A 26,328-nucleotide genomic window follows, 5' to 3' on the forward strand; every position below is an offset into this window, starting at 1 on the left:
CTCCCTCACTCAATTTTCCCCCAGGGTGAAGGTATCTGTTGACAATCATGTGGACTCTGGGTCCTGTTGTTAAATGAAAGGAACAATTTACACTTCTATGAAACCTTCTGCTGTTGTGTTTCCATATTATTTCCATATTACCAGGCAAGAGAGTGCTTCGTAAGTGCAATGGATCTTCAATTTAGTATCATCCGCAGTCTTATGCTAAAATCTCAAAGGACAACATTTCATTTCCAGATAATAATGATATTTAAATTAGTGCTGTCAGCGTTAATCTCATTAAAATGATGTTAACGCCACAACCGCATTAATGCGGCAAATCTCCGTTAGCGAGTTAGCACGGATCGCACAGATTTGCCACGTTAATGCGGTTGTGGCGTTAACGTCATTTTAACGAGATTAACGCTGACAGCACTAATTTAAAGTAACTTTGGATTTTTCAAGGACTCTGTCTCGCCCCTCGTTCTCTCTTTCTGCCTCTAGTCCCTCACTCTCTCCTCCCTCTGTTCCCTGGCTGGGATTCATTAGTCTGCGTCTTAGCGTCTGTGTGTTCCCCATGTTTCCTGTTTTACTTTGATAGTCCGCTGTCATGTGTGCATCATGTTCAATTTTGCTTCCACCTGTCTCGTCTGTTAGAGTGCTGCCAGCTGTGTTCCCCAGGTGTTTCCTCTTTGCCCTGTTTCCCTCTCTATTTACTGTCTGCGTCTCTGTCCTATGATCTGTCTCATTCTCCAACTGTGTTCTGCCTGTTATTTTAGTTTCTTCCACACTGGTTTCTGTATGATTACATCCAGCATTTTGATGCTCAACCATCCAGGTAAGGAAATCCCAATAAGTTGATTCTGTTCTGCAATCACAGCTTACGTGAAAAGGGAAAGACCATCTCTGAATCGAGGAGGGGGCCTAAGGGTACATCTTTCGCCATCTTACAATGCTGTGATTGCAGCCATCCCCCAAATCTCTGTGAATGGTACTCATGGCCATTGATCAGTGGGCTTTGATCGGTGGTTGTTGATCAATGGTCATGATGATTTGCATATTAATGATCAAGGAACTGACCTCACAGCCCATTGTTCCTTCAGTGGTGCAAGTTTCAGTCATTATGAAAATGTACTGTTTATAAGATTGGGGAAACCTGCAGTCAGCTGAGACTGAAGAAGTCATTTGGGTGATGATGAAACGTTTCTCCCACTGAAAACTGTACATCCAGATGAACAGAATCAACTTTTTGGGGGTACATCCAGCAATAAAGCTGTGTTTTGAGTTAAGTTCTGCCTATGAGTCTGCATTTTGGGTCCTCCAATCCTGCCTAGTTCATACAGTACATGACACTCAAGTCACTACTATGCAGACTCTGGCTCCCAAAGTGCAACATGGTAGCCCACACAGATGGAACATTTTGGCTTAATTCTTTGGCAATAGGAAGAACTGGAGTTACGCTGTCACTCTTTCACATAGTCATTGGCTCATTCTTGAGGCAATGCACAGCTTAGCATGTCCTATAAAAGGACAGGCAGTGATATTATATAGGTCTCTTCTTTTTTTCAATCTTTACTGCCATCTCAATCCATTCTAGGGAAAAAAAGGGCATTTTAAAACAGAAGAAAATGAATATTTTAAGGTGCTTTTTTTGCTCTGTCCTCTCAACACTCTCCCACTCTGCAGCTGCTCGCCTGACACAAACCCCTTATGGCCTTTTAACCAAGAGTTAATTAGTCTTTTCTTTATCAATGAAAGGGTTAATTGATTAATGAGAAATGGTAATGGATTTATCTGTAAACAGCCTCTCATTTGCTTTCAGCATGCTCTTCTCTTGTTGAAGTTTCCCAACACGTTAAACTTCAAGCTAAACAAAGAAGAGGGTTGTGTAGAATTTCTTGGCCCATTCTAATTAAAACTCAAGAATCCGTTTCTTTTTATTATTATTCATCTCACATCTCTCTTCATTGATATTAGCCCTCTTTCACGGATTACACTCCTTCACTTGAACCACTTTTCCCTTCATCTGTTATGCTCAGTGGCAGATGGAGTGACCTTATCCCACATTCAGAGCTCCCTTATGTCCTGACTGCTCTCAGAATAAGAGGTATTAAACACAACAAGAGAGAAAGATAGGGCTCTAATTTAAATCCCCTCCTCCTCTGCGTTTTTACATCATTATGGTATTAGCTGTGAGTGAGCGACAGAGACACCAATAAAAGGACAGAAGAATGAAAGTGGGACTTCAAAGTGCAGCAGCAGAGGCAGAACTTGAGAGGAATAATCGGCCAGCTCAGCGTGGCTTAGCAGGGATTCCACAACTTATATGAAAAACTTCAAACTAAAGAGGTGACGTGAACAGAAAGGAAACATGAAATGAGATGGAGTTTTCACTGCTTTTCTTTTTTAATACTGTTGACTAAAATGCATTACTTTGAAACTGACACTTTTAAGGTATAAATAATGAAAGAAAAAATACTAATATTATAATATAACATAGTATTTTTGTGTGCATTATTTATACCAGTATTTTTGGGTCTGTTAGATGACATTTCGTAGGACATTAGTTAGATGGGGAGAAGAGAAGGGGTAGCAGGTAGCCAGTTAAAACAGATATGGGCTAATATGAGAGAAATATGGTCTCTTTTTCTAGTCCCTGTCTGTACTGTAACTACAGAATTCTGGATCAACTGGAGTCTTTTTAAGGAACTTTTAGAAGAACCTGGAAAACAATGAAGTGCAGTAGTCTGGGTTTGATGTAATGAACTAGTTTTTCAGACAGGATGTTTCTCATTTTAGAGATATTGTGCAAATGCAAGAAAGCAGTCCTACATTTTTATTTAATATTGAATATTGAAGGGCATATTCTCATCAGAAATAACTCAAAGATTCCTGACAGTCTTACTGGAGAGCAAAGTAATACCATCTAGAGTAAGTATCTGGTTTGATTTTACGATAACCTCAGTTTTGTCTGACTTTAAAGGCAGAAAATGAGAGGTCATCCAGCTTTTTAAGTCTGTAACTTCCTGTGACCTCGCATCCGCATATGTGGACATCACATTTTGGGTTGTCTAGACCACAATACTAAATTTTGCTCTACCATGGCCTGATATCCTCTTCTCAGAAACTACATCAGGTAAAAAGATTTGTTTTTACACTCATCAGGTCCCAATCACCCCAAATAGCAAAGAGAAATTAAAAATGCATGCCATGAAAGAGTTCGGGTCTTAGCAGGTTAAGACATGCCTGTAATTTAACTGTAGTTTAATTGGTGTTCATTGTTTAGTCTCTCATATATAAATAAAGTTGGGTATCATCTGCATAGGAATTCAAATGTATCCAGTGTTTTCTAATAAATTTGCCTAAGGAAAGGATGCATGATGAATCCTGATGCATGCTCAGTCATCATAAGTAAATCCCAAAAAGTTGATTCTGTTCATCTGGACGAAGCGTTTTCAGTAGGAGAAACGTTTCGTCATCATCCAAGTGACTTTTTCAGTCTCAGCTGACTGCAGGTTTCCCCAACCTTATAAACAGGGCAACTGCTGCCTAAGCGAAAACCCTTAGTGATCCCGTGTGTGTTAGGAGTATCGGAGCAGTTGAGACACATTTTTTTTTCTAAGCACCGCATTTCTGTGGCTTTCAAACTCCAAAACACGCTGCGTCAAAAATTGGTCCATTCCGAGGATTGGGTCCCCGATTCCTCTGCAATTTGAATTACTATTATATATTTACATATACTTCTTATATTCCAGACAACATTTTTTCTGATGGAGCCCACTCCCAGTCTGGCATTATTTATGTACTTTATATACAGCATATACAAGTGTAGTGGAGCCTCCATAGAAAACTGAGAATATAAAATATATGTTATGATATGTTATACGATATTTTGCAAGTTAAAAAGTTGTTTTGTGACCATATACAACATTTATCCTGAGTTTAAACAGAGTGAATCAAATTGTAATAAGATATTTAACAAAAGTCTTCTCCAACTGTCAGTGGAGAAGACAGATGATGAAGTCAAACTGGAGCTGGTTATGTAGGAGGGGCCTCTATCCCCTTTTCTCTGTTTCTTAGGAAAATAGTACTTATGATTATGGAAAAAGAATGGGATAATTGAGGGAGGTAATAGAGGGAAGAGGGGATACAGCTTTTGATTGTGAAGTGAATGATGTGAATAATAATTTGAGGAGAAAGGAATTAATTGGGCGTAAGGCCAAGTAGAGGAGGGTGGAGGGTTTTTCATGATCTTCACTCTATTTCAGGGATTAAAGAGGGTGGGAAGGTATGACACAAACATGCACATATCAATATTATAGTCATAACGAAACAATCACATGCACTGACAAGTGATACAAGTAGTTTAAATTAAAGTGATCACAGGTATGAAATAACACATTTGGGGTCATTAACTGTAATTAATGCAAAATATACCTACCTTACAATAAAAAGTGCCATGAGACAACTGTTGTTGTGATTTGGTGCTGTATAAATAAAATAAAATAAAATAAAATTGAATTGAACTGAATTGAATTGAGTTCTCTTGCTCTCCAAGAACCACAATTAGAAAGACATGTAATCATGAAAAAATCTCCAAGTCAGGAGATATGTTGACTCCATCAGCTTCGTTGCCTGTGTAATCCAGTACCACCTCCTGTTTCTGACCAGCCACAGTGTTCACTGCAGTCTCGGCACTGCCGCTTCCAGCACAAGCTGTCCAAACCCCGCAAAGTATTTACCGGTAAGTTGGAAAAGGTTTTTGAAGGTTTAACTCAATGTGTTGTGGTAATTAGACAGCAGTGTTGCACTTATACCACTGACAGCTCAAGGATAGCCTTCACTGTGCAGTTGTTACAGGATTACACGCTGAGGTGGGTACATTTTGTCGAGGCATGCCAACAGGTGTTATAATAAAATCTTCCTTGTATAATAAAAATATTATTTAAAAAAAATATTTGGAATTTGCATTTTCATACTATGAACATTTTCCAAATTACAGGTCACTGAAGGGATGAAATTTTTTTTAAACCATCTTATTTTTTCAAACATTTGTAGCCCTCATGTCTTCTGAAGTATACGTGCTAACCACGTGAAATTATTAAGAACAGAAAGAAACAACACAAAGAAACATTTTTGTTTCCCCGCTGTTACCCTACTATAACCCCTTTATTACCGAGGCGTAATAGAAAGTGCTACCATGAATACTTTTGGCTATATAATGTACAAAAATAAACCTTACATTATGCCAACATATCAGCATAAATTCTTATTCTCAAAAGGAAAGCATAAACATCTTTGTCTTGGGCTATTTAACCTTTTATTGCCACACAACTGATTAGTAACATAAATTAAAATCTGCTTCCTAACTGTGAAGTGATTACTGGATTTAGACAGTAATGCATCACATTCCTGCTTTTCAAACAAATGCAAGTTGATTTGTGTTTTATGTTTGTGCATCATGTTCACAATATAATATTTAGGGCAGTTTGCCAGATTTCCACCATTTTATCTGCTGGCAGATTTAATATAATTATTTGTTTTAATCATGAAATACAATAAATTACAAAGACTACTTTTTCAAAAGCAAATTTCAAAGCTGGATTAAAGCCAGTAAACAGTTAAGCCAGTGTCCTGCACAGTGTTAACCCTATGGCAATTTTATTTCTGCATTTTTCTTATGTTTTTTAAAAAAAAAAATAGCAACTATAGAAAATAATATATAATATAAAGTGAACACAAAACTCATTATTTTCTAGGTGATCAGAAAATACTGAGGGGTCCCTCTTGTGGTACTGGGTGATATTTGCTTCAGCTTCACTGTTGCTGGATGGCTGCTCGGTGAAAACACAATTCCACATTAATGGTCATGTTTCTGTTTTTCTGCCTCAACCATCACAATTTGATGAGCCAAATATGGGGTTAGCTTGGTCGTCTGGTTTGTAAAATTGATAAGACTTATGTGTCTTGCTAGGATAGAGAAGAGAATCGATTAGAGTTGTTCATAATAGTTTAAGTGTTCTCACATAGTTAGATTATAAACCAACATGCAGCAACACATAGTTGCTGTTTTGCTTGTGTGTGTTTATGGGAGTTATACATCATTGCATTTTCTTTTTATTTGCTTTCTACACAGCATTCCAACTTTTTTGGAAACTAGGTTGCAAAATACGGCACAAAGGTGTTACAGAGGGAGCAGATTACAGGCAACTGACACCGAAACACACTCGTCCAATAGTTTTCAGCTCATTAGGGAAAGAGTAGCATGTCTAATCAGGTTTTGTATGGATGTTCCAGGGTTATTATGATCTGATTTACTTTTAGTGGTTATTCATCACATAGAAAGTGAGGGCGGGTGACCGTCCACCACAACAGTGTCATGAAAAAGTATTTGCCATCTTCCTGATTTCCCAGTTTTCTGCATATTTGTCACACATTAATGTTTAAGATCAAACCATTTTTGATATTACACAACAAACAGAATCCAAGTAAATATAAAATGCAGTTTTTAAATCATGTTGGCTAGCACTTTATTACCCCCCAAAAACTGGGGGTAATGATGTGGAAACACAGCTCAGTAATAAATGGTAATGTGGTAACAAGAAAGAAAAAAATGTAATAATGTGGTAATTTCTAAGTTAATACCACTTAATTATCAAAGTAATAATATTATGAAGCTTTGTTTCCACATTATTAAAGCCATTTTTGGGGCCCTTATTATCCAAATACATTACTCAACTTTAACCACTGTTGCTACCACGATATGACTTGGAAATTAAGTGGTAATAACTTAAAAATTACCACATCATTACATTCTTGTTTCTGCCTTGTTGCCTTAATATTAGTATTTTTACCAAGTAGTACCTAATAATTTAATTTTTTAAGGGGAATAAACCTGTCCATATTTGAAAAAGTAATTGCCCCCTTAAACTGCGATTAAACACAATAGACACAGAAATAAATCCCAAAACCTTTATTATTATTATACATTGCCTCTCGCCCTAAGACAGCTGGGATAGGCTCCAGCCCACCTGAAAAAAGGATAAGCGGAAGCGGATGGATGGATGGATTATTATTATATTCAGTACACACCAAAACTGAGGCTTTAAATGCACACAACAGTGACTATGAAAACGACTGACCGAGAACAGTCACTGGTATCACAGCGCGTTTATTTAACATTTTCTTTGTTGTGTGAGGAGACGTTGACATGCAGAGTTTAAAACAGGCTTCTTTTTGCACTGAATCACTTTTAAGCTGTTTGAATAAATTTGTGGTACTGCTGCCTTATGTGGCAATATTTTTACAGCATGTTTTGTAAATTACCACATTTTTGTTGACATCCTTATGAAATCCAAACGATCGCGTCTCATTCTCTTGCTCATCTGAAACTCCTGTCATATTTTCCCCTATCTAGTAGTATATAAACACAAATACTGAACGCAGTCTGCCAGTTAGAAAATTCCTGGTTGGGAGGGGGGATTCATGTTGCATTCACGGCATGTAGTAGAAAAAAAAATCAGTGAATTACAGGCAGACAGCTTAATATTGCCATGGCGAATTATACTCGATGGTTAAGGTAAAGCCATTTTAACCATCATAAATGGTAAAACTCATGATATATGGAGTATATTTGATATACTGGCCACCCCTAATGCAAACTCCACACAGAAAGGCCCTGGCAAGATGGCACTAAACACACTAAACATTTCCTAAACTGAAAAATCTGACAGAACGTTTTGTTGCCTTTAGCTTTTTATATTCCCCAAATTAGAATCATAATTTGCCTTATTGTGAGACACGTAGATATAAATATATAACAACTGGTGTCAAACCAGTTATCAGTTGTTATTGTTAGCAAAGCCTCAGTAAAGGCAGATGAAAAACACGTCACCAAGTTGTGCTTGTTAATTAAAGTCGGTCACCAACTAAAACAAGGCATAATGGGGAGCACAATTACCAGTTTTCAGAGCGGCTTTCACTAGCTTTCAGACTTAATGGTAATTTATAAGTACAAATAAGCAGGTGTTTTGTTGTTTTATAATTAATAAAAACATCTTCCAATCTCCCCCTGAAAGAGCTCGTTACTTTTTTTGTGTGCACACAAACACCAGCACAAACATAAATGGTCACATAAGTAAAAAGAAAAATCATTAGTAACATTAACTTTACAAGACTTTAATATATAATTATTCAAGCCAATTCAATTCACTTTAGTTCAATTCAGTTTAATTTATATAGCACCAAACCACAACAGCAGTTGCCTCATGGCCCTTCAGACTGTACCTACAATAATAAAAGGAAAACAGAGAAACCCCAACAATCAGATGACCCCTCATATGAGCAACAGTAACAGTAAGAAAACCTCTGGCAGAACCAGGCTGAGGGAGGGGCGACCTCAGCCTGGTTGTTTTTCTGTCTGTTAACAACAATGAAATGATATAATGTATATAAATTATTGCTAATATTATTTTTTATATTATATATTATTATTTAATTATATATATATATATTATTATTATTATATTATTATTTTTGTGTGAAGTGTTTTGAGTGGTCAGTAAGGCTAGAAAAGCTATCATCATTTTACTAAACTACATTTAGTTTAGCTATGAATGAATTTATTTAACAATGGTTGTTATAAAGCCTGGTAATGGACTGGCAGAGTGCACCTGCCTAAGGCAGGATGACCCTGAACCGGATAACTGATTAATTTTAATTCAGTTCACTTCAATTAGGTGTTATTTGTACAGTACCAATTCACAACAGCAGTTTCCTCAAAGCACTTTATATGTTAAGGTAAAGACTCTAGAATATTAGAGACAAAACCCCAACAATTAGAGATACAAGCACAGAACTCAAACTATGAGAGAAGAAAAAAGTGGCATATAATAGTAGAGCACTGCTTGATTGGAGGGGAACGAGGTGAGTTGGAAAACATTAAGCAATAGTTGAGCTGTTCTTTGCGTCACAGGAAGGTACCTCAGTAACCTTAGTCTATGGCAGCATAACTAAAAGACGGACTGCGGTCACCTGATTCAGCCTAAACAATAAATGTAATAGATTTTGAGATTCCTCACTAATGCCAGAACCTGGTGCATCAGGTCACAGATGCAAAATACCACCTTGTGCAAAGATGAACTCTGCCAGGAGCTTTAGGAAGAAAACAACATAGATGAGTCTTTCTCAGTCTTGTTCACTATAAGATCAGGGTGGGTTTATGTGAGCACTATTTCAGTCATGCCAGTGAAGCTGGAAACAGTACTCCCTGAGGACTGTAGTCTCATTCAGCAAGATAATGCAAGCTGACGCACAAGTTCTTTCAAAACATTCATCATGTGGTCTCTAATGTCTCCACATGAACCCAAGAATTATTCCTTGTACTTACTAAAAATGGTGTCAAATTTTTGAACTTGGAGGTAAAACATCAGTGTGGGCTTTGTTGAAAAAACATGACAGTAAAAATAGTTTGGTGCTTCCTGCTCTAGTTATCAACCAGATCATCCCTCCTAAGTGGTGCCAGACTTTCCCAGTAGGCCTCAGGGTGTTGCTTCCCTTTGTTCCATCTTGAAGTAGTGGCATTAATCTTTTGTAATAACACTTGAGCACTTTTCTTTTTCTATGCAAGCTACGATTGTATTTGTCTTTTCAAATGCTTGAAGAAGACATTCACCACGTCAAACAATATAGCTCCACTACAAATCAAACCTTCTTCACGATGCCATTCTTTGGGAAGCCTTTGGTACATCTGATTAGGAGATTAGAAAAAACCCTGAAAATTGGTGTGAGAAATATAAGAAAAGCAGCTTTGTGAGGTGTTTACAGATTTCAATTGTGGTTGCTAAGAGAGGGCAGGGTGTGTGGTCGAGCTCAAGTGCTACTTTACAGCCTCACTCACATGTTTGGCAGGATTGGAGCTCTGATCTGCTCACATCAGTGTACCAACAAAGTCTTTTCCTTGGAGCCACATTTTAAGGCTTGAAATGAAGCTGCTTTGAGTTGTGAATCTGCCATTAAAGGAACTCTGGAGGCTTGGATGGCTCAGATGATAACAGAGTTTCTGGATTACAATGAAACACCAACAGGTTTTCCATAATTGTGTGGAAACCCAGCTGCACTCGGTCCTGCCCCACTGTGTGGTCTGATCAGTTAAGCACAACTTATACTTCAGATTCCGAGCTAAAAAATAAAGGTCTTTACAGTCTGTGGTCAACCCCTCTTAATCTGAAACAAGCATCATAACTTACTGTAGTGTTATGATGCTGATATGCTATCCCGCATACAACACACTTAACAGCCTGTATTTTCAGTTTAATTATCTGTCATGTTATGTGCTCTAAAACAGATTTGTCAGAATTATGTATTTATTTCCAAATAAATAAAACAAGACCTTGGATTTGCATGCTAATTTAGGTCTCTCTGTACCTAAAGGGGGCACTCAGCCTCCCCTCCTAACACGGGAAACACTCACCTGGCTGCCTTCACTGTTGGCAACACTTAAAGTTACAAACAGCTATCCCCCTTTTATTGTCCCAGCCAAAGAAAATCCTCTAACGTTGACTCAAAACAGTTTCTTTCTCCATCATACAGAACTGTTGTTAAAAACTATAAATGAATAGGAAGTTATGGATGAAATGAAATATTCAGTTACAGTGAACATTTGCATGATCTGCATTTTCTCCTCCCTTTTCATAAAGGATGGTTCAGTGTATCCTAAGCTATCTTAAGCAGTAAAGGAAGCATTGAAGCTCTTCCTGTTTTTTCTAAATATCTGGAGAACCGAACAGCTCTTACCACCATGCAGATACTACCGGGTCACGTCTCTCAGTTAGGGATCTTCCTAAACAAAATGAACCTTTGGAACGCTCCCAATGAAGAACACGATGGTTCATATTTGTGTGTTATTTTTACTGTCATATTACAAAAAATTATTTTATAGTATATTATTTTGAACTGAATGGAACTTATTAAGTGTTCACAGAACCTTTACAACTAATAACATCAATGCTGCCACCTGTTAGAGGAGTGCATACATTTTCTGATTCTTATAATATTATCACACTTTACAGGGGTTTTTTTTTTTAATTTAAGGTATCAGTTTTTTGCAGTCACTTATGTAAAAATCACATTATTTTACTTACAGTGTGGCATTACCGTAAAGTGAATTAATTACAAGTAAATTACTAGTAAAGTACTTAGTATAAAAGAAGTATAAAACTGCTTATAGGATGGGTTTATGTGTTTTCTGTAAACAGCTGCCAGGTGCCTGAATCAGAAATATAAACAAACCTTTAGAAAATATTTTTTGATCTTCGTAATAAATGCATCAGTCTGTTTGTCAATAACCACCCTTGTAAAAGAAGAAGTTTTAACTAATGCAAAACTTCTATTCAGCCTTACATTTTATTGCTGTATTCCAGATGTAGCTCAACAGCAGGAATACTGGAAACAAAGAAATTGTGTTAACACTGCATACTGCAAAGATAATCACTAGGAGAATAGCTGCTAACTTAGTTTGAGGTAAAATATTTAATACATTCTTCAGAAAATGACTATGTGGATAAATTGGATCACTTCGATTCAAAATACATTTAAAGGAGATCTTTTAAGATAGAAGAAATTATTGAGCTGACTGTTGTGATAAGACCAATCACTGTAGAAAACATGGACGACCTAACAGCTCTCCCAAAATGAAGCAAAACCGTTTCTGTCGCCCCCTGGTGTCTGGCTGCAGTATAGGTCATAAATCCTGACTCCTCCATGTTAGTGAATGGGACTGGGGTCGCTAAAACAATTAAGTTCTTCTCAGATAATTTTTTTGCAAATATGCTTTCTGCCATTATTAGCAGTGTTGGGTAAGTTACTTTAAATTAGTAACTTAGTTACATTACTAGTTACTTCTCTAAAAAAGTAACTCAGTTACTTCAAGTTACTCGTTACTTTCAAAGTAACTAGTTACTAGGGAAAGTAACTTTGGTTTTACTCAGAATTCTCTTGTTAATGTGTTGCTTCTGTAACTGGATACCCAACAAGATTGTCAGTCTTCTAGCTTGCTTACTTGCCACAAGTGCACTGTGCCACCTACCAATAGAAAGGAAAAAATAATGTGCACATTTCCACGAGAGAAATCCCACGCCTGGACCGTCGTTGACCGCCGCCATGATTCTAGCCTGCTTTTTACATCCAACACAAAAACTGCAGTCGTGGTGCTTTTGATTGTACTCAGAACTTGGAAATTCTGCCTTCTGAATAGGAAGATGTAGGTAACACCAGACTGCAGATGAGCTGCATACAGAGCTGGACTGGGACAAAAAAATCGTCCTGGGCATTTTGACTAGAGACCGGCCCACCATTATAGGAAAAATCATAAAGCCTTTGAATGAAAATAAACACTGTTGTGACAGTGATGTACACTGTTCTGATGGTATATATGTATCAATCTATCAATCGTTTGTTGTAAGACTCAGATAATTATTTTTTTTTAAAGCGAGACATTTTAAATGAGAATAATAAAGAAGTATTTCCTTGTCCCCCCCTTTCCCTGTTAATGCCCTACCTGGCCCCCTGGCAACACTTTGCTAGACCCGCCCCTGCACAGTTACCAGCTGTCAGCTACATAGAAAAGGATCCTGGTGTTATTTGTCTCTCAGAAACAGTTCATAACTTCCCTTCAACTCATTCATGTCACCTAAAAGGTAAACCTGTTTCTCCATCACCTGTTCAGCTCTGATGATTCAGTAAGGACATCTCCTGGTTTCATCTTCATGTTTCCCTCTCACCAGATAACCAAACCGATATCATGACCAGCAGCTTTACAGCTGTGGCTCCAGCAAACATCAGCTGATACTAGAAATTAATATTAAATAAATTCTAACAACAGCTGATCAAGCTTAAACCTGCTGCTGTTGTTTAACGCGACATCCGCTGGTTTCCTCTTTCTGGCGCAAAGTGGGCGATAAACAAACAAGAGAGAAAAGCCGATCAGCTGATCATTGATCAGTTTCATGATTGAAGAAGAAACAGGAGAGAATGAGAGAAGAAGAGGCAGCTGTGCAGCTTCAGCTTTGTGTCTTTTTCATTGTAGCTGAAGTCCGGGACAAACTGTGTTCCTTTTCACCTCAGTACGAAACGCGTAATATTTTCTCTGAATACCAGACGATTCTGTTTTTTAGGGGACGGTTGGAAACTCTAATAATTAACCGTATGAACAAAATAAAGTTCAACATCAGTAACATAGCACCCACCCAGCTGTATAGAAACTCCGTCATGCTAGCTAGCACGCAGTACGAAAATGTCAGCATACCGAAAATAAACTCCACCTAAACTTGGTTTATATCTGACTCCGATAGACTGCAGGTCATAACTTCTTACCTGAAGTTCAGTTCACCTGACACGCGGACCGGCGGCCGCTTCGGGTCTCTCCTCTTGCCTCCCTTTTCCTTCATCCACCTGCTGGCCTCCATCACTTGCTAATGTTATTGAATCTGTGGAAGCTCCGCGATATCCACCACACGAAGTAACGAGTAACGAGCCTATCTAAATCCCAGTAACGAGTAACGCGTTCCTGGTTTTGGCATAATAACTAGTTACCGTGCTCGTTACCACAATAATAACGTAGTTACTGTAACGCGTTACTTAATAACGCGTTAGTCCCAACACTGATTATTAGTACTCATCATGCCGACTTCTGTTCAAGGGCTCTCCTTTCTCCTAAGTTTGATTCTAATTCTACCATAATGCTGTAAAACTGGGGTGAGACCTCACCATAACAGCTTTGACTGGCAGCTGCAGACCGCGGTCCACATTTGGAAAATAATTTGCGCACCTACATCGCTATGTACGGCTCATTGTGGGCTCGCTTTTCATGGTGCCTTTAGGTGCGCCTCGTAAATTCTGCAATATCATATTCCCAAAGACACAAGGCTATTTAAAAGCCTATGTGGGGTTAATTTTCCTTTGTTGGGATAAAAAAAATATATATATCTGTAATCACTTTGTTGTTCTTGTTGATGCCGGGTTTCATATAATTCAGTGCTAAAAATCACACTCGTATAAATAATACACACAAAATACACACTGGTAAATGGTTATATTTACACATTTCTAAGAATATAACAACCAAGCTGTTATCAACCATCAATTATCAACCCTATATGCTTGTTCAAGCTGTCTTTGGGTGGATCTTTGATCATTTTCAAGTTTTATGGTTACAACATTTTGACATTACATCCTAGAAATCACAAGAATTCCCACATTCACTGCTGAATCAGCACATATTCAAAAATCCATAAAAAAATTAATTTACTTGTTTCATGCAAACGCCGCCATATTCTTATTAAACATGTTTTTGGGGTACATCTGCGATCATTTTCACATGATATGGCTGCAGAAAATGTGGAATTGTTACATGCAGAAATCAAAACATCATTCCAGTCACTTCCGTGTAGGCAGGAAAAACTTTCTTCCCAGCACTGCCACTGGATACTTTTGGGATTATTTTACATCGTGTTTCACATCTTATTGAGGGGCAAGTTAAAAGGTCAAAGGTCTCTCTCTCTCTCTCTCTCTCTTACTTTCAGTGCTGTCAAATTTGGATTTAATTCCTCATTACACTTGTTTTGTCCGGCTGTGTGTCTGTGTCCAGATCCTGGAATGTCTCAATCTTTGTGTTGACTGTCAGGTCTATTTTATCTATAGCTTAGAGACAGGTATGTTTACATTTCAGGTCTCCAAAAAAGATGAGAAGAAAAATGTTTTATTGCGTTAGTTCATTATTGTAAAATCAGTTATTTGGTGGTCACTATATATCATATAGTATTTTAACCATTTTTTAACCCTCCCAAAGGCTTAAACTCAGAATCTGGGAAGTATGTAGGGTATTTATATTTTATAGACCAAACAATAATGAATTTTAGAAAAACCATTGATGAGTCTTTTCACTCCTACAATCAAATACAGAAATTCAGGGCAGGAAAAAAATTCTGCTGCACATTATACAAGGAAAGCTAAGGAATTACATACTTACTCAGCATCTGTTCTTTTGTATTTAATATTAACTACAGAACAGATGACTGACAGCCTTGGTTATCTTCATTGGTCGAGGGCTGGAAAATAAAGATGTAATAAGCAGTTTAATTGATGCAAACTTTATTTACAGAATAACATAAAAATCACAGGCTCATGCCATGCTCCTACAGCCTACAAACACAGAGTGCTTCCTTCTGCTGAACAACAGTTTGGACAATGCACTTTACAGAGGCAACCACGTTCACCCTGCAGTCTGGCTTCATGGCTGCGGTTTGTTAAGTGAAGGTATGTGTTAATGGAGAGTTTTACATACATTATTTACAGCGGAGTGTAAACCCACAGCACAGCGCAACACAACTGCACACATGTAAGAAAAATTCTCAGCGGTCACTTCCTTCCTTCAACAAAATAAGCAAAATAAGCCTTTTTTGTTTTTTTTAAACTGCACCATTAATTGTACACCAGCTCCAACCCATTTCAGGGGAAAAACAGTAGCTTCTAGACTCTGAAGCAAGACTACAAAAACAGATGGAGTCACCAAAACAATGGATCTGTTAATTCAGTTTACAAAACCACTAACAATAAGTGGACTGGAGGAGTCTACTTTAGAGATTCAGACAAAAGGAGACAGTTATGAGATCAGCCCGTCCTTCAGTGCAAGCTGATGAGGGTTTGAAAAATTTTCCCACTCTTTTTCTGATGGGTCAACCATTGCAAACACTAAACTGAGAAAATAACCTGTAGATTAATAGAGAACATCTAGCAGTTAAAACCCTATGCCGAAGTCTGGACCAGCCAATGTTTTTGGTTACACTTTTGCTCTTTCTGTGATAACAAAGGTCAAGAAAAAGCCACAAAACAAACCAGATACTTTCTGAAAGCCCATCATCTGAATATCTGGTTAAAGAAGACGCAGATAAACCATCAGAATCTGAATAAATGCAACTCAACTTACAATATTTCACGTCTGAAATTGACAAAAAAAGTTAGACACTTTAAATAGGTGCTGGAGTTTTACAGTGTCACTTAGAGATGCCAACCATGGGCCAGAGGACAGAAAGCCTTTATTATTATTAATATTTTAATTTTACTTCATGCAGCTATACAGTTCAAATTTAGGTAATGACCGTTTAATGTGAAACAATGGTTTTAAGTACATTAATTCTTTGAAGGTTATCCTTTCAGCTGAATATAACATTAATTCCTATTTATAATTAATATGACCTGGACTCATTACTGAAGCTAAACTCTTGAGCAGTAGGTGAAGCAGTAAATCAGCATGTCCCAGCAAATTTCACTCTCCCAGTAATGACATCTCCTATTCAGAGGTGGAGAATGAAACCTGACAACTGGATTCACATCAGAATATAAAGTGTTATTACAGCAGAAAAGGGGAAAAAAATTTTGCTTTTGCTTCTGCAAATGAAATTTAAGACCATCTTCTCAGATTTCCTGCTGAGGTAAAATTAATTCAGTGTGTTGAACACATCCTTTAAAATCATACTGAACTGATGCAAAGCTGAAATCACAGAAACTATGTATGACCAATAGGGGGCACTCACCTCATGTCACGCACCTCATTTTGGGCGTCTACCTGAATATTGCTACTGTTGTGTTCTTGATATTTTCCCCTGCAGCCAACAGAAGTGTTGAACTGTTCAATATATACAAAAAAATTGAGCAGACAAGTGGCTGAGGAAGCTTCATAATACAGTGAAGAGTGTACATAGAGGGCAAAGACAGAACAAAGTACATGATCCTAATTCTCTAACAACTACAACACCACCAGCGCCCCTCCTCTCATATTGCTGAAGGACTTCAGCTTTTCACTCTGATGAACAATAACTCACATTCTGATAACAGTAGCTGAAAACACCTGGATGGTTTCTACAGGGTGTGTTTTATTTCTAACAACATACAGGCACAGTGGGTGGAGTCAGGTTCAAATCTGAGGCGGGGTCCTGTGTCCTTTTCTTTCTCTCCGGCAGAACATCAATAGAAAGACAGCATGAGTTAAAAAGGTGGATGCTCCATTTCTTACTAGAGGACTCCACAAGGTTAATGGATGAGATGAGGTGGTGCTCCTGCTTCACTGCCGTTTACTCTTTATCCTCTCTAGGCGTTTCTTCAGGTCATCCAGGTTGGCTGCTGGTGAAGCTGAGCGGGTGTTGGTGTGTGTCGGGGAGTGAACGTTGTGCTCCTGCATGTACAGCTCCCGCGACTCTTTCAGCTGTGACAGCTTGCTTTGCAGCATGTCGGTGGATGATGCCACTGACGGCTTTGAGGACAGCAGGGAGGAGATGGTGGGTCGCTGCTGAGCCTCATCCTCACTTCCCCCAACACTCTGTTGCTGGTGGAGGGAGACAGAGGGCAAAAAGACACGTTAGCTTCGGCTGCATCCACTACTAACAAACACTCATCCTGGGATTATGTTGCTGTGGCTTTGATAAGCAGCTGTAGCTCATCAGTGCATTGTGACTTTACTGAATGAATAACACCAACTGACCCTGGAAGTGTTTTCCAGGCCTTGTCGTTGTCTGAGAATCTTCAGTCTTTCATAGTAAACAGCTGGCTTCAGCTCCTCGTTGCTGCTCAGACTGGAGTCAACACCATGCTGAGGGATCACTGCAGAGAAGCATACACACAGATGATACCACACATTCCTCATTGATTATAACCAAAGAGCACCATGACAACATGGGTACAGCTGTACCTGCTGTGGTCTGGATTCGAGTCTTCCCCTCTCTCTCAGACTCAATCATGCGAAGGCCTCGCTCCACGTAACTCTGGAAGAACTGGGATGTGTTTTTGAGGAACGGTTCCAGATCTGCATCTGAGTACTTCTGTTTGTACTCGTATAACTCTGTCAAACCCTGAAAAAGGAGAGTGTTCAAGCTTCACTTTGTTGTCCAGGGTCTAAATGATCATAAAAGGTGTTTCAAAATTAATTGCTTTGATTTTCAAACCGGAGCGATGCTGACCTCTTTAGTGTTCTCCTTGGAGCCGATCTTCTTGAAGATTTCAGACAGAATGTCACTGACCTTTGCCTTTGACATCCGATCGTCCTGCAAAAGAAACATCAGGATAGTGTAACTCAGCAGTGGTTGACAGTTCGATTATTTAACCCTCTGGACTCAATGGATTTGCTACATCATGCTTTTTCCTGAATACTGCCGTCACGTTTAGTGCAGGAAGAAATGGTAAAAAAACTGGATCTTCTAAGAAAAGCACTGAGGAGGAGAAGAGAAGAAAAAAAAAACCAAAATAGCACCACATTAACAATAAAAAAAATTATATGGCAGCATGCAGTGTTTGGTTGTATAGGAAGAGGGGAAAGTTGTGGGAATGATAGCATGAGAGAGCGAGAGCAATGTCAAGCGACAGCAAGTTTTGAGATGCACATGAACATGTTGCTGTTAGGCCAGTGATGTGTTCCTCTGTCTTGTGGGGGCTTTTGGAGTGAAACAAATACTTTGTGTGTCATCTTATTGTGACACCTGATTATTCTGCAAACAGTTTGAAATAGTTGTACAAAAAGCAACTGAAACATTGCCTGCATTTCAACATAAATAGTTGCGTATAAATTTGTTTACAAAGTGTGTAAATAAGTCTTTGAAATTTAAAATTTACATTTGCCAAAATGTCGAAATGAAAAAATAAAGTCAGACGTGAGACTGTGCTGAAAAGCCAACCCAACAAGGCAAGATAAATGGTTTTTAAAGGTGAAATATGAAGGTCAAATTTAAAAGTAGTCAAAAATGGCCAATTATACCCTAGACCCCAGAGGGATAAATGCATTTTTCACACAAGAAAAAGTAGAATTTTATTTAACTTGTACATCAACATTCCGCTCAACATAAACTCACAATTCTGACTGATGGAAATTCTCCATTTATAAAATCAGTGCAGAGTCTTATGTGTTACTTACTATACGCAGTCCCCCCTTCTCGTTGCTTCGGTCACTCTTGAGTCCCGCCAGGTTTCCAGAGTGTTTGACTACCCGCCTCAGATGGGCCTCCAACTCAGACTCGTTACGATTCTCAATCATCGACAGGTGGTCAAGGATCTGATCATCATTAATACAAAGCAATAGGAAAGAGTCACCAATAAATGAACATTTTAAATACTCATTTAAAAAGAGTCCAATTCAAAACTTTATCAAAAGCATTAAGCATGAATGAATGGTAAAATAATGTGACCTGGACCCATGCATGGGTTACTAAACAGGTAATGAACAGTTTTCTTATATAACCTTTATGAGAGCTTTTCTAGTTTTAGTGCCCATTCAAAGCTCTTTAGACTACAAGTTGCACTGAACCATACATTTAGATGCCACTCTAGAGGGAACATGCAAACTCCACAGATGGAAGCCAAGCCAACCAAGAGAAACAGAACAAAACAGGAATTTTTTTTTTTTGCTGTGAAGCACAAGTATTACCCACTCATCTACTGTGTGTGTTACCTTTGCCCCGGTGAGCTTGCAGAGTGTGTGTAGGAGCGTCTTGAGGGTCCTGTGTGGGACATCGCTCTTGAGCTGCTTTAGTTTCTCTTTGGGAAAAACTTTCATGAAGTTGTGGACATCCAGCAGGATCCGATCCAGGTTTATGTTGTTGATGGTTTCTGGGAGGAAGCGGATAACCCTCCACAAACACTGAATGTAAATAAACATAGATGAGTTAGAAGTCCAGTTTAAAACATTTTTAGTGGACAACAGGTTTGGCACTAAGATCAGCTTCCCTTACTTTCATGACCAGCTCTGAGACCATGGGGGAACCAGCTGTCGAGACCAGTGTGTCCTGAAGCAACACCAGCAGAGCACTGCCAAGGAACGGGAAGGAAAGAAGTTTATTTGTCAAGTCAATTTCACAGAAAAACAGTCACAAAGCTATTTATGCAACTATTTACACAAAACAAGTAAAATAAACAGGAACATCCAGGACTATAACAGCCAGTAAGCACAATATGAAATATAAAATAAAAATAAACAAATAGTAATTCAATACAAAAAAAAATCTCAACAGAAAGTGATGGTAGAATGTGTTAATAGTCCAGCACTAAAATAATCTAAATGGAATGACATAAATGCGTTGAATAAGGAGACCATTTGTAGCAATTTAAAAATGTTCCTTAAATGAAAGAAACAGGAACGAGACAAAGGTTTTACATGTTGAAGTCCAAAGAATCAAATATTAAATGAAGTCAAGACAGGTCGAGCCTAGATAATCGATTGCTATGAACTGGTTGTAGTGTAGACTTGGGACAGCCAGGTATCCCAGAATGCATTTCAAATCACACGCAGAGAAGCGTCTGAAACAACATCTTGTTCGTGGATACCGAAGACTCCAGCCTGTCCAGAAATGATTACATCATCTGTTTTTAAAAGAAATGTTTATTCAGCTGCATTCTAAGCACCAGCTCTCCGTTAGAATTTTCTGAGTTGACTAAAATAAAAATGAAATGAGAATAACATCTGATTTGTGGGGTGTTTTTTTTTTTTTTTTTTAATGTTTGCATTTCAGTCATGTTCCATTTAACTGTCAAAGACTTGTTAGAAACTATGAAACACATCATGGAGACTTCTGGATGTTAGCAGACAACTAATACTGCTCATGAATGAGACTAAAAGCAGGAAGGCGTCCTTTATAACTAAACATGTTATTAGCACCTCCACATTTATATCACAGTTTACAATATAGCACTAGCACTATTTCAGTAATGGTCTATTTTTTTCAGTACAGTGGTGTACAGTTACCACTATGTCGTTGGAAAGTCCACACGAGTCCAGATGTCTGAGGACACACTCACATGGGCGTCATCTATGATACTCCTAAACTAGAAGTTAACTTAAGTCAACCAAGTCAGACTATTCTGTTGTAATGAAAAACTAACACTCATCCCACCAGCAAGTTATCGCAGTGCCAGCTGTTTAATTCACAGCAGCTTCTGCAGTAACCATGGTAACCATGGTAACCATGGACACTGAGCAGGTGGATCGATGCAGTTCAGACTTTGGGTAATATGCCAAAATCAGTCTCTTTGGAACTTAAAAAAAAAAAAAAAAAAAAAAAAAAAAAAAGGCTCATTTATCAGTTGTGCAGCTAGTTTTCCAGCAGGGTCCTGCTGAAAAACTGCAAGACAAATGGAAACATGTTGATGATGAATTATTTATGTAAATAAAATAGAAGACTGTGGCGCTTACTGCTGATCGTAAACTGAAACACTGAATGTAACTGGCTCCCAACGAGGTTGTGTGTTAAGAATAGGTTATTCAGCCGCCCACCTTAGTAACACAAAACTGACCTCTCTGGACTTAAAGCCGTAAAAGGAAGAATGAAAGGATAACACAGATACACACACAGAAGTTAGCTGAAGTTATCACAGCGAGCAGTTTTTTCTTACTGACCTGATCATGTTGGTCTGATCAGACTTCTCCAGGACTCTGATTACGAGCAGGTTGACAGACCTGATGACCTGTGTTCCATCTTCTACATCCTCCACTCTGCTGTCCAGCATCAACGTTATCAGACCATGCATCAGGTCCTTCAAGACACCCATAGATGCCTCTCTGGCCAGGGACTCCATAGAGAACAGCTAGTAGAAAGGAACAAGAGGAGGTCCATAAAGACATCAGTGTCCTCCTCTCAAATCAAGCTAACAGATGTGATTACTGTGTAGGCACAACTCACAGACAGCATGTTTCCTATGATGCAGCTATACAACTTTATGATATCCTTCTTATCCACCCGATCGTCAGCCATGTGCGTGCTGTTGATGAGCCTCAGCTGCATGATGGTTGCAATAAGAAACTGATCAATGTGTCCCGACATCACTTCCGCTTTGTCCTCCTGTCGCAGTACCTCATCAATCTGCAGAGGAAAAGACAATCCTTCAGATTTAGAGAGAAATGCTATTTGGGAACACTGAGCATGGGTTCAGGGATGCCATTATACTTTTATCCACCAACATGTACACTTTATGCATCAATTTGTGATGGGAGTATCTTTGTAGTGCTTTTGTTTGTGCCAATAAACAAATAAATAAATCCTGACTATCATGTGAAAATATCCATTCCTGAAAAGAATTGAAAAAGAAAAGAAAAAAAAGAAAGACCTGTGCCATGTTTTCCTAGCAGTGCAACGTCACAATAATCATTAATGAAGCAGAAGAGTTACTTTAAAAAATAATTAATGATTATTGTAAGTGGTGGTTGACAGTTTTACTAAATATTTCATATCCAATCAGCTGAAAATGTGCTCTGTGCAATATAGGTTTGTTTACCTGTGCCAGCGCCTGGATGCTGGTGTTGATGTCACCACTCGCGACTTGAGAGATGACAAAGTTGATGGTGGAAGCCGTGCTGTTGTGCAGTTCATCAAAGTGTGGCGAGACCGAGCGCATCCTTTGAACACAAAATTGCAAAGAAGCATTAAACCTCAACTAATGTTCACTTCTTTCTTCTTGTTTGTGTTGCTTGTGTGTGCTTAATTATCAGGACTGAGGTTGTTTACTTGGGTTCGGGGATCATGATGGGCTCCAGCAGCTCATCCAGCTTGTGTTGGACAAGGTCCGGCAGCTCGCACACTCTACCCTGGTCCATCTCAATCATGTCCAAGTCTAACTGGAACTCCTTGGGGATGGATGGATGCAGGGACTCTGTGTGCTGTGCATTCTGACGGGCTTGGCTAGATGGATTGAGGAAGGGATTGGAAGACAGGTGGTGGGAAAAGAAAACAAGACACTAAATTTACTTGAGCATAATAATCTATCAGTGCTGCTTAGCTCCAGTCCCCACACAACTTCAAGCTTTGAGAGATAATGTGAATATAAGTGAATATCCTCAGCCTAAAGAAGGGTTAATCCAATTTAATATGATTAATAAATGAGTTTGAAACTCTCAAATTTTTATGAATTATCACTGTATTCCAACACAGGACTTGTATGTGTGAGAATTGTCTGATCAACCAAATTTCACTGGGACTGTCTGAACAGAAAGAGAGCAGCACTGATTTTAAAGACATTGAGAGCTTGTATCCTTCAGCGAGATGGGAAAAAGTCATGTGGACAACCAGATAAACGGCTACTGTTCATTACATTAATAACAAATAACAGGTTGATGAAAGTGATTATCCAGCTGGTAACGCATTTCAGCAGCATAGTCTGAGCTATTTGCATAAATGACCTACGATATTGATTTTGTAAAAAGAAAAACTTTTGATAATATTAAATAAGAAGCCTTTAAGAACAGCTGTAAAAAAAAATAAATAAAAAAAAAAAAAAAAAAAAAATAACAGCCACATGTATAACAAGACTGAGATTTTAAGAAAGCTGTTGTTTTGGTCAGAATGAGGGAACAAATGCCACGAATGCAGATACCTCGGAAAGGTGTAACGTCACTCTTGAGTTAACACATTCCAGACAGAATGAGGAAAAACAGGATTTAGTAAGTTGGAGCCATTCAGGCATCACTAGCAATGTAGTATAATGCTTTTATGGTACATTAGAATATTACTAATTTTTTTGCTATAGATGGATAAAGCCGGTGCAACACCCCCATCACAATATTCTTTAAACAGTGCCCCTTCTTTTAGTGAAAAATAAAGAATAGCACACACTGAAATTTTACCATAATCCACTGACAAAAGTGATAAATGTGTCTGGCATAGATAAGTGCAAGTGAACAGTGGAAAAACTAAAAAGAAAAACTTGTCAGAAAAGCTCATTGGCTTAACCAGTGTACTACGGTGGGTAATGTACATCAGCAAGAAGGCTGCAAGAGTGATTCACACCTCTGGGCCAGAGATCAAAAATTCAGATAACCATAATACAGTGGAGGGGAAAAGATATATTTTCATGCTTCTGTTTTGGAGAAACAGCAACCACAATATTTGGCAAAAATAACCCTCTAAAAGTAGAGAAATGAGAGAGGAAGAACAGAAATAACAAGTTTACACTGAATACACTGAACAAGAATACAGTGAGACGAGTTCTTACAATGGCTACAGACAGAAAAGAGGGGAAGGAGGAGGAGGAGTTGGTACTCACATCCTATACGTGCGATACATTATTCTGCTCCAGAAAGGAAGGCAGGCAGAAAAAAGGAGGAAATCACATAGGAAGAAAGATGAAGGGTTAAGAGAAAGGCAGGCAGTCGGCCAGTGAAAGGTGATTGTAGTTAAACTAAGTTGAAGGCTAGACAAGTAACCTTATGAGAAGAACCCAACATGCAATGACTCAGAATATCAAGGCAAGAAGGGGACAGACAAAGTTGTGAGTAAACATTCAAACTGATGTATGACTGCATTAGATTCATCCCAACCAAAACACAATGGACCAAATGTTTAACATGCTCACAGGAAACATTTGGAATAGATTGTAATATGGCATTTCAAGACAATTCATAATGCAAACTATTTACGGCAGATATTACAACAATCTAAATCCCTCTGAGATTTGTATTTATTCATTATTTTAACATAAGCCACGATGATTAACTTGGCTACTGTAGAAACCATACTGAATGTTTTTTAGCTTAACGTTGTAAGTTATAGTCATATTGGGCTTCCATTTAGTTTACTGTGAAGCTGAAGCTGCTCCCTTGTGCACTGGTCCACAAAACTACATGCTACAATAATTCACTGTGCATAATGAAAGGGTCAATATTGAGCCAGTAACTCTCAAACTATGACAGCTTTATTAAACCGATTTACACAATTCAATTTTACTTATAACGCACCAAATCATAACAACAGTTACCTAATGGCACTTTGGTGACACAGAAAATAAAATGCTGCCAGCAAAGAGGTGTAGTGGCAGCATTGTCACCTACTAGCAAGATGGTTCCTGGTTTGAATCTGCCAGCTGACTGGATCCTGTTTTTGTCTGCATGTTCTCCCTGTGCCTACGTGGGTTCTCTCCAGGTACTCCAGTCCCCACTATGATTCTTCTAAGATGTATAGTAGTTTCAAACTGCTCTCCTTGATTACTCATATTTTTTCTGGGGCATTATAACTGTATCACATGAAGCTTACTTTTACACTGAAGAGTCAGTAAAGTTTCAGCATGAGGTTGTGTTGGGATTCATGCAGGCACAACTAAGAAACCGTCAACCTCATTAAAACGAGATTCATTTTACGAGACCAGTGTCTTAAGTGATTTATATCATGCTTTAAACTATACGTGAAAACTTATAGTATTTCTGGCCTACTGTAACCAGTCGCTAAACTTGAAGAATAGCCGTTTCAAAGGCCTGTTGTGCACTGTCACCAAGCAGTAATCACACAGTGATTTTTTCCCCCTCATCAATATTAATATCTTATGGTGAGGGTCCTTTTAATTTTTTTTATTTAGTTGAGACAAACTCATAATCAGAGGGGACATACTTAAGCTTATTAGGGTCTTCCTGTGCAGGCTTGCGGAGGAAGGTGGCATTGGAGTTTGTTGGCTGCTCCTTCTGAGACCGATCTGTTGCAGTCTGTTTGGCCACAGCTGTGGGTGCCTTCTTTGCTGATCGCTTTATTCTCTCTTCTAGCATACTCATGTCCTTCTCTGACAACTGGAGGCACAGGGATAGAAGCATGTCAAAGAGTGCAGAGTACAATTTCATGTGAAGTCTTACCAAAGCATGACCAGGACCAGCGCTCATCTTACATTTCCTATGAGTTTGTAGACCTGTTCCCCGCAGACGTTGTAGACAGCCACCACAGTGTTGAGGGCAGCGTTGCGTACAGATGTGTCTCTGTCACCAATGTGCACAGCAATTTCTTTCAGAGACTTAGCTGGAGTAGGCTGGCATACATTCATCCCGTAGCCCTCTATCAAACAACCTAACTCTTCCAGACATTCTGAGAAAAACAAAAACACAAGAAAACAACACAATTACAATGTGTTACAGTATTTAACCTGCATTTCTCTACATACAGCTTCTCTGGTTGTAGTTTAAAAAAGAAAATAAATGTGAAGGCCATATAGTCGATATATTGTCTATTTGTATATACTGACATATTTATCAATACAAAGATATACTTTTTGTGTATACATGTTGATCATTATGAAGATGAAGGGCAATGTCAGTCAGCTGACAGGAATATCAATGCTATTCCTACCGACTTACCTAGATGTTGTGAAGAGTTTTCCTCCCTCCTTAAGTCAGGAAACATTCCTGCAATCACCCACTTAAATGTCTTCTGTGGTTTTCCTAAGCCATTTGGTGTTTGAGTTGTCCATTCTTGCTTGAATCCCCCCCCCCCCCCCCCCCCCCCCCCCCCCCCATGTTCCAGTCTAATGGCCTCCTCAGTACCTTATTAAACTAACAGCAGTTTTGCT

At 38.6% G+C, this 26,328-nt stretch overlaps 1 protein-coding gene across 6 annotated transcripts in view; it reads right to left on the minus strand.

Moving 5' to 3' along the window:
• Window positions 1-15,109: 15,109 nt before the first annotated feature.
• The window catches only part of ckap5 (cytoskeleton associated protein 5), a 39,653-nt gene continuing 28,434 nt past the window's right edge, over window positions 15,110-26,328 (minus strand). For 3 of the 6 annotated variants that reach the window (XM_013276570.3, XM_019361481.2, XM_019361479.2), the window contains 14 exons: window positions 25,654-25,847; window positions 25,386-25,558; window positions 24,049-24,072; window positions 22,515-22,688; window positions 22,285-22,405; window positions 21,693-21,872; window positions 21,410-21,597; window positions 19,749-19,824; window positions 19,469-19,657; window positions 18,935-19,072; window positions 17,988-18,071; window positions 17,720-17,879; window positions 17,513-17,631; window positions 15,110-17,356 (listed from right to left, as the gene is read on the minus strand). In XM_013276570.3, the coding sequence (XP_013132024.1) occupies window positions 17,096-17,356; window positions 17,513-17,631; window positions 17,720-17,879; window positions 17,988-18,071; window positions 18,935-19,072; window positions 19,469-19,657; window positions 19,749-19,824; window positions 21,410-21,597; window positions 21,693-21,872; window positions 22,285-22,405; window positions 22,515-22,688; window positions 24,049-24,072; window positions 25,386-25,558; window positions 25,654-25,847 (2,081 nt within the window). In that variant the 3' untranslated portion in view covers window positions 15,110-17,095. The remainder of the gene's footprint in view (window positions 17,357-17,512; window positions 17,632-17,719; window positions 17,880-17,987; window positions 18,072-18,934; window positions 19,073-19,468; window positions 19,658-19,748; window positions 19,825-21,409; window positions 21,598-21,692; window positions 21,873-22,284; window positions 22,406-22,514; window positions 22,689-24,048; window positions 24,073-25,385; window positions 25,559-25,653; window positions 25,848-26,328) is intronic. The other 3 variants (XM_013276571.3, XM_013276572.3, XM_019361480.2) reach the window with 2 other exon arrangements.

The sequence above is a fragment of the Oreochromis niloticus genome, linkage group LG7 (assembly GCF_001858045.2).
Source record: "Oreochromis niloticus isolate F11D_XX linkage group LG7, O_niloticus_UMD_NMBU, whole genome shotgun sequence".
Taxonomy (NCBI): Eukaryota; Metazoa; Chordata; class Actinopteri; order Cichliformes; family Cichlidae; genus Oreochromis; species Oreochromis niloticus.